Source organism: Mytilus galloprovincialis, chromosome 2 (assembly GCF_965363235.1).
Source record: "Mytilus galloprovincialis chromosome 2, xbMytGall1.hap1.1, whole genome shotgun sequence".
Lineage (NCBI taxonomy): Eukaryota > Metazoa > Mollusca > Bivalvia > Mytilida > Mytilidae > Mytilus > Mytilus galloprovincialis.
Window position 1 is genome coordinate 88,384,876 of NC_134839.1, and position 8,887 is coordinate 88,393,762.

Sequence of the window (8,887 nt, forward strand, 5' to 3'; positions counted from 1 at the left end):
TTCTAAACGGAAAGTCCCAAATCAAATGGCAAGATCAAATGATTAAGCACATCAAACGAATGGACAACAACTGTCATTTTCCTGACTTGATACAGACATTTTTAAATGTACAAAATGGTGGATTGAACCTGGTGTTATAGCGCTAAACCTCTCTCTTTTAAGTACATATTAAAACAAGTAATAGCCTTTCAAAAAGGGCTAGTCGACTATTAGCTGATGAAAATGGAAAGTGCTTTCGCTTTGTAGATTAATTCATTTACTAGAATAGCCACGTGCATCAATCAACAAATTTTACCACACACGTTATGAAGTAGTATGTATCGTTTAACGTTGTTGTTCACGAAACTCCAGAAGATTCGACTATTTATAGATAAAAGTTACTTGTGTACCAATATCATGAATATGCATGATTAATGACCAGGCAAAATCTAATTGCTAAATTAGAGAGGCCAAATCCGACTCTACGGGATTGAAGGACATTTACTAGGTTTGGATTGTCCTAACCAATCAATAAACTTTGATTATTCACGTCTTGTAATATCTTCCAATCAGGTAGCAAGAAAAATTCACGCACTAACTGTCCATCGTTCAATTCTTAATCTCGACTCCTAGAAGTCGATAACAAAACTTTTTATTTTATTTCAGGTTACATATTGATAATACTGATGTTATGGGTAGTATGCTTTATGATTTCCTACATTATAATTTTGCCTTTAGCTGGAAAGGTTCCATTTTTATTTTTTGAGCCAGTTCTTGTTATTCTGTGAGTAAAAATTGGTATGAATAAGTTTCAATTTTTTCCCTTTTTATCAAAGATATTGGAAGATGTGGTATGAGTGTCAATGAAAATTACTAGTGTAAAACCATTCAAACGGGAAAACCAACGATCTTATATATATAAAAAACGAGAAACGAGAAACTCTTATGAACCACATAAACAGACGACAACTACTGAAAATCAGATTCCTGACTTAGGACAGGTGCACACAATTGCAGCAGGATTAAACGTTTTAATGATACCAAACCTTCTACCTTTACTGGAACAATATTATTACATCACAACATAGAAAGACGTACTATAACATATCAATAGACCACTTTCGAGTTGATTCGTCACCGGAAAAAACTCGTCAATTATGCGCGCCTTTATGACGTCATTAACCAGATAGAGGTGATCGCCTGTATGCCTGCACTATAAACTTCATCAAGCGTCTTAGTGGTCGTCATTGAGCAGGATCAACTAAAAATTATGTTTGTTTTGTAAGTACTTAATCACAATTTCTTAATGACAGCAGTGCTTATTGTCAATTATGAGAATTTAATTTGCCGATTAATACGTGCAATAAAGTATTATAGTTTTCCAACCACTCGCTCAACATTAGAACGGAAGTGACGATGCCCCTAAACGCAACAATGATGTTCACTAAAACCATAGTTTTTGACGGAAATGCATCGAACTCGAAAGTTGTCTATTGGAATGGCTAACTCAATCAAACACAAATAAATACACAATGAACGAATAAACCTTATCATTGATACAATGTAAATACATAGTTAATAAAAATAAGGGATGAATAGTTTGAGTGAAAGTATAAAAACCCTGATACAATCGCTGTGAAATGTTAAGCAATATTAGAAAACATCAACTTTGAAAATAAATTACGTCATAAAATACACAGGTAAATGAAAATAATATGTGGCTATGACGATTGTATCGAAAGTTAAAAATTGTGATCAATGAATATTTCATATTCTTTGTAGCCAGGATGGTAGATCAGGTAAAGGAAACAGTTTATAGTTTTTCCGTTTCGGGGATACAACTCCCCCCGCATAGTAGTCTGACTATGTTGGATGTTTAAATGCGTTCGTTGGAATGGTGGAATTGAGTCTTAGATAGGGGAAAATATATTTCAAGAAACCATGTAAAAAATCTTTGCGGGGTCCATTGATAGCCTATTGTAAGATGATTGTTGTCCTTTACCAAACTAAACATTATGTGCATGTGGAAGTCCAAATCTTTAGATCTTTAACCCCGATCAATACACGACTACTTAACTTGACCGTTTTATTAATTTCCAATTTATTCTCGTGCTAAAAAGGCATGACAAAAAAGTTAATAACAAAAATAACAAACTCAAACGAAGGTGCATTTGAGGTGTTGTTTCTAATTTTTGATGTACATTCAAAAGTTATTTAGAATCTAAAGATACTTGCTTAATTTGGTATTGAACATATATATCAGGTTTAGATCAATATCTAATCAAATGGTTGATAAAAGAAGAAAAACAATCTACACAAATCCAAACGTATGTCAACAAGGATTTTTAAACTCCATACATGTAAGGAGACAAGACGAATGAAACTTGCCATTTCCATTGAGAGATTTTCTTTTGGCTGTAGTGAGAAAAATTATTAAAATAAAACCCAATCAAAGCGAAAAAGTATCCTCGTTTGCAATTACTTATTACAGAATGATATTAATTAAATCAGATGAATTACCGTGACGACGATTTAGGATTACCATGTTGCCTGCTTTACTCGAATGGTCTCTCTTTATAAGAACGATAACTATTTTGGTCGGATAAATCAATTTATAAACCTGTTATCATGAGGGAAAAAAAGTTGTGACCAATTTTTCCTTTACTGGTTACTGTTATGCACTCTTAATAACCAATTTCCACATACAAAAATGCCTGTTCGTAATTTTTGCTATTTTACTTTTTAAGGTATTCAATTTTCTAATCGTTTTTATAAGAAAAAAAAAACAAATTAAGATGACAATATTTATTATCCTCCATAGCAGCTAAGCTCGTAGCATAAAGTAATCAAAAGGCAAGTATTTTTTCAATAACAACGCGTCGAAAGACAGTCAAGGCAATGCTTCTTTTTCTACTTTTTAAAATTATAACTTGCACCTTCATTAAAATTTTATATATTTCTCAATGATTTTCTGTGCTGTCTGATAAAATGATAGTAAAACGTTGACTTCCAAACTGGGTCGTGTTTTTCTTTCCATAAATTTATTTATTGTTGATAGAATTACTAAACTTTTCACGTTTTCGTCTATTATCCGGATATAAACTTATTAAAATTGCAAAGACCAAGTTCAGCCACACCCACCTATACGACGGCATGTTTTAAAATGTTATCCGATGTTACTGGCAACAAAGTTAACTGACACACATTTAAAACAAGCACTACAGTATCTAAAATTTAGGATTACATACCAAAAGTTATGGGAATAATTGAATTAAAATGCCTTTTTACTTACTGTGTCTTTTGTCATTTTGTAGACCGTTGATGACGATGAATTTCGGCTTCAAGAAACTGCAAGTGTTTTTATCAGGGAAATTCTTTCAACAAGACTTTGCTGTTGTTATGCCTACAGGACTAAAAACTCAGAAAGCTCTTGCATTAGACAATTTGTAAGTATTTCTTTTATTTAATTTTATGTATTCGTAACTGAAATAAATAAGTGATAAAACTTATAAGTCGCGAACTGATAATGCAATAGGAAGAACAATCAAAACACACAATAAAAAACAATACGATAAACAAAACAAACATGATTATGTTTTTTTTTTCTTCAGTTTTTAAATCTCTAAAATGATTCAAATAGCATCATCATTTATTCAAATATGTTTAGATCATTTCTGTTTTGTGTTGTATTTTTTCTAAACAGTAAAATTTTGTTTTTTCCTATGAGCTATATGATAATTATATGATTTTTAGGAAAATATGTGTGTAAATTACAAGAAATCACAATATTCCTCTTGGTATATAGTATAAACGTTCAACAAAATAAAAAGAATAAAGGAAAAAAAATGTTTAGTGTGAGTGCTCGCGAGAACAAAATAATTAATTTTTAACTGTCATGTTTTTTTTCTTCAAATCTACAAATCTGTCGGCTTAAAAAGTTAGAATTAAATGGAATTACGTGTATTCTTTTTATTACTCAAAGCTGATTTCTTAAAAAATTCAAACAGATACATAATTTCGTTTTTTTCATCAAAAAATTTATACTTTTAGTCGTTATAGTAAACTTTTTATCGGGTATTTTCTATAGAATATAATATATAATATACAATATAGAAATTTATTTAAAGGAAAGGTCACTCTAGTTATTTTTTTATATGATCATTTTAACAGTATGTTTATCTTTCTTATTGTGTTGACAAAACAAATTTGAAATATGATCCTGTTTTTTCCTTTATTCTATTTAAAAAAAAAACAATAATGTTACCTCCTTATATACTGTTTTTGTAAAACTGTTGTAGTTGGGTTTTTTTTTTTTTTTTGACTGGTTGTGTTTTCTTTAAAATCCTTACCATAAAAAAGAAATTTTGCACAGTTGTATTTCAAGAATTAAAGTAAGATACTAATATCCTTGTTATACTAACCTTTTTAACAGCATAATACGATACTACTTATTTAGTTAAAAGTTTCGTCATTCTTTATATTTCATGTTATCATCTCTATTTTTTATTTCATTTCAACACAAATTACCTCCTGTGATGAATGTTTAGAAATTACAGTCTAATTAAATATTTATGAAATGTACTTTTAATGAAATTTACGAATTCAGGGCCGGTTCAAGGATTAGAAAAAGGTTGGTGCAAACCTTAAAATTTGTTGACGTTTTTTTATGCCAAAAATATATACAAGAACGTCTGTTTGAATTATCTTATTGGTACTATGAACTTGTACTCTTTCTATTTTCTATCGCTATCATCTATCTAATATTTGTTCATTTGTATTCATTTGTAGGAAAATGTTCAACATATTGTCTTTCTTCATGTTCTTCTTTCACGTCATCATTGGATTTATCAGTTGTTTGAATAGAATTTTGATTGGTCTTTTAATCGGTCTGGTATCACTAGCCAGGATAGATAAATGCATGCTTCCAAAAGGTTTTGAGAAGTTTGACAAAGGTAATTCACGTACTATCATATTTTATCAACCAGTTTAATACAATATGCATGAATCTGTCACTTTATCACAAAAGCAAAACTGGACTATTACAATTAACAGGGAATTAAGACAGGCATAATGCGAAAACAACAGGGCCAATATGAATAATCAAGGCCATTACAGATTTTTCAGTTGTTATCAATTTAAATACATTTCTTGGGATAAGAAACATCAAGAAATTAAAAGTTCCCAAAAAATCATGACTTACAAATGTACCTTATTTGACCCAGTTTTTAAGTTAATACTTACATTATAAATTCCATGATGTCTACCAATTTGTTTAATTTTGAGTTTTGAAATCCAGAATGAAATCTTGTATTGTGTATGCCATAGATTGCTTTGAATAGGTCAAAAATTAAATTTTATTTACATTTACATATTATTCACTCACATTACTTTACAAGTTACTTTTTTAAAATATTGAATTTTGGTAAAATTATATATATTCAATTTCTCCTGACACATATGACACATTTGCGATTTGGTGAATGAAAGCGCTAAAAAGGGTTTTTTCAAATTGACCCTGATATTTGTCCACGGTCGGCAATAATGGCAACGGAGGCTGTTGTGTAGGGCCATTATGCAAACGCCCATTAATTAAACCGTTCATCTAAATTAGCTCACATAAATCATTATTTACAGTACTACTAGTATTGAAAAAAGACAAGCAAATATTCAAACCTACGTTCATGTATATACATTATTTTGTTAAAATCAGAATTGGCTATTACTACTTAATGTGAATTAAATGTAAAAGAAGGAATATTCGTTGATGGTACATACAAACATACGTGTACACCCTTTTGTTCAACTGGACGAAAATGTCAGGAACAAATACGATGTGGCGCAGTAAGTATCTTAAAGTCTTAAAGCGAATGTCAAAATACAAAATACAAATTATTTAGTTTGACAATAAAGCCGATAAAATTCTAATGTTCCAAAAGTTCTAATAGGATAAGATATATAAAACCTGTAATTTTTTTCCCTAGGCTATTCAACTTATATTGGTATGTTGATGGTAGAGGTTCATCACAGAAATCCAGTTGCGTCAGTATTTTGCAACGAATTGCTTGTTATCAACAAAGAAACAGGATGTGCTAACGTTTTATTGACACCAGTTAAAGCAAAAAAAGGGAAAGTCGAAACAAATAGCCAAACATATAGACGAATTTGCCGAAAATGGGCTAAACTATACACCCTTATTAACAATCCATCGATCAGACACTATTATAATAAACATAACTCTGAATGTTCAATCGATCAAGTTGAAATCGCCATGTAGTTGCACGACAATCTTGAGGAAATGAATCATAAAGGAGTGGAATTTGGAAATTGTCGTTATTTCAAGGATTATTAACAATACTTACAAAGAAGATGATAACTGGTACGAAAATACAGTGACAGTTATAATTTGATTAAGGAAACGTGGTTTTTATTATTCATATATATTTTTTTATATCATAACTACCTCCGGGTATTGATATATTTCTGTATATTACGTGTATCGGTCCATGTATCGGTTAATCTGTTGGCTCTAAAGCTTTTGTTTATTATGTGAAAGTTATATCTGGAAGTTTGTTTAGTACAGAACTTGGTTTAAAGGGAGAGTAGCTACGATATATTTAAAACAATCTAAAGTATAAATTTTTGATTGTTCAATCAATATATTTAGTGGACGTGTTACTCTCGGTTAGAAAGCTTAAATTACATTAGAGTTTAATGTAAACATATTGCACATTCCAAATTAACACATCAAGATATTTAAAATAGAACTGTGTAATCACGATTTCATTTTTCAACAAAAAAGTTCATATTATTTGTAGTCAAATTAAGATAAAAAAATATGGTATGCAAAAAATAAAGGCACAGTAGTTTAGTGCAGTTAAAAATGCATAAATCGATTGAAAGAAAACAAATCCGGGTTATAAACTAAAACCGAGAGAAATACATCAACTTTGAGACAAAAACAACAGAATAACTGAAGTGCAACTAAAAAAAAAGCCAATTCAACCTACATAAAATACGAATAATTATATATCAACTGCCGTATTCCTGACTTGGTACAGGACATATTTGGAAAAAATGGTAGTCTGAACCTCGTTTATTGGCTAGCCCAACCTTTTGCTTTATGGGTAATGTTAAATGTACCTCTAAAATGAAACATTACATGACAGGTTTGCAGTGCAATGCAAGAACACTCATTATAGAGAAATACATAAAATAAGTAATATAATAGAGATTATAAAAATTTTATATTTTCAATAATCTGGTTTAATTCAATCGAATATTTGTGTGGGTGCGTGGGTGTTGCAGTCTGTAGCTCATCGCCATATTCGGCATGGCCATAGATGGCGCTCGCAGCTTGAATCAGAATTTTGGAATTTCCGTATCAGCTTGAATTAGAATTTTGGAATTCCCGTATCGGGCACTTGTTAATTTGCTGTCGACTTGAAAGCAGGTGTTTCACAAATAAGTTAAACTATTTAAAAGAAAAAGAAATGATGCCAAACAAGAGAAATGCCATAGGATCGCCATCCAGGGCCATGGGAAAGAAGAGAAGAACGGCTAACAGGACAGGCTGACAGAGAATGCAGAACGAGGAAATCCCACAAAAGAAGGACGGAGCTGGACGGAGAAGAACTGCAAAAAAAACACAAGGGGTCGGACACGTGGTGGCAGAAGGACCGGTGGAAACTACTGATTTCTCATCAGGTAATGAGTCGGAGGAGGATGCACGAGCGTTCCCCTCTTTAAGGCACGACCCGTTACACCAAAACTTTGAAATTGCAAATAATTCCATTGATTTCACTCCGTCACAAGAATCTAGCATTCATGACACAGTGGGGGAACACGTGTCTTTTAAAATTAAGAAAAAAATTTGGGAGGGAAAGTTTATTGAGCTTCATTCTCTTTTGAGAACGCGAAAAGCAATGGAAGAGGTGGACGAGGGCGATTTGAAATTAAAAAGGGGGAAAATTTGCATTGAAAAAAGATCGTCGAGTGTTTATTTGTCCATAAATGAATGGACTTCAGCATTCATGGTTTTTATGAGTGTCTACATTGAGAAATACAGCACACGGGCACAGGAATTATTAAAATATATGCGCGATATAAGACTAGCGGCAACGAGGTCAGAAAACTGGGCCACCTATGACGAGCAATTTAGGCTAAAAATAGAAAAGAATCCAAATTTATCTTGGGGAAATATACACGGTGAATATTGGCTATTACACATCACATCAAACAGTGTGTCAGTGCAATCATAGGATTATAGAACAAATACACCACATCCGCTAATCTGATGATTATAAATTCCTAACTGTCAGTATTAATTATAAGTCAATTCAACTATAAAAGTGATAACGAATAATGTTAACATAACAATCCTCCCTCTTTTAATTTAGAAGATCAAGATAAACAAGATTAATCTCTAGTGAATGAAAGTAATAAATTCAATTTGCAATCAATTGAACTAAATAACTACAAGTTTTACTATCTATATTTTTAATGTTCAATTATGAAATCCTAAACCTACAGTGATATCACTACACTAACTTAACCACAAATATTTACAGTCATATGTTTCTAATAAGTCTCTCTGGTGCCTTTCTTACTATTTCTGTGCGGTGCATAACGATAGTATCATCAGTATTTTCAACTGTTTTATTTTTAGTTATTTTAGTTTGTTCGGATTCATTGTTATTTTCAGAGTTTTCGGTATCGCAATTGAATTACATGTTGGTATTGTTATGAATTCAGTGTCAATATCAGATATGGTAATTTCAAGTATGTTTGGTATGTTTTTTTTTTCCTGCGGTACGAATTCACGAATCTGATCAACATGTCTCTTCCATACTAAATCTCCAAATTGGACTTGATAAGTTACTGTTCCGAGTTTATAACGATAGTTTCTTGT

The 8,887-nt window shown here is 31.3% G+C and overlaps 1 protein-coding gene across 2 annotated transcripts in view; it reads left to right on the forward strand.

The window, feature by feature from the left end:
* LOC143064760 (stimulated by retinoic acid gene 6 protein-like) overlaps window positions 1-6,395 on the forward strand; it is a 28,903-nt gene extending 22,508 nt beyond the window's left edge. For both annotated transcript variants that reach the window (XM_076237834.1, XM_076237833.1), the window contains exons 14-17: window positions 646-763; window positions 3,294-3,425; window positions 4,768-4,931; window positions 5,961-6,395. In XM_076237834.1, coding sequence (XP_076093949.1) covers window positions 646-763; window positions 3,294-3,425; window positions 4,768-4,931; window positions 5,961-6,253 — 707 coding nt within the window. In that variant the 3' untranslated portion in view covers window positions 6,254-6,395. The remainder of the gene's footprint in view (window positions 1-645; window positions 764-3,293; window positions 3,426-4,767; window positions 4,932-5,960) is intronic.
* The last annotated feature ends 2,492 nt before the right edge of the window (window positions 6,396-8,887 follow it).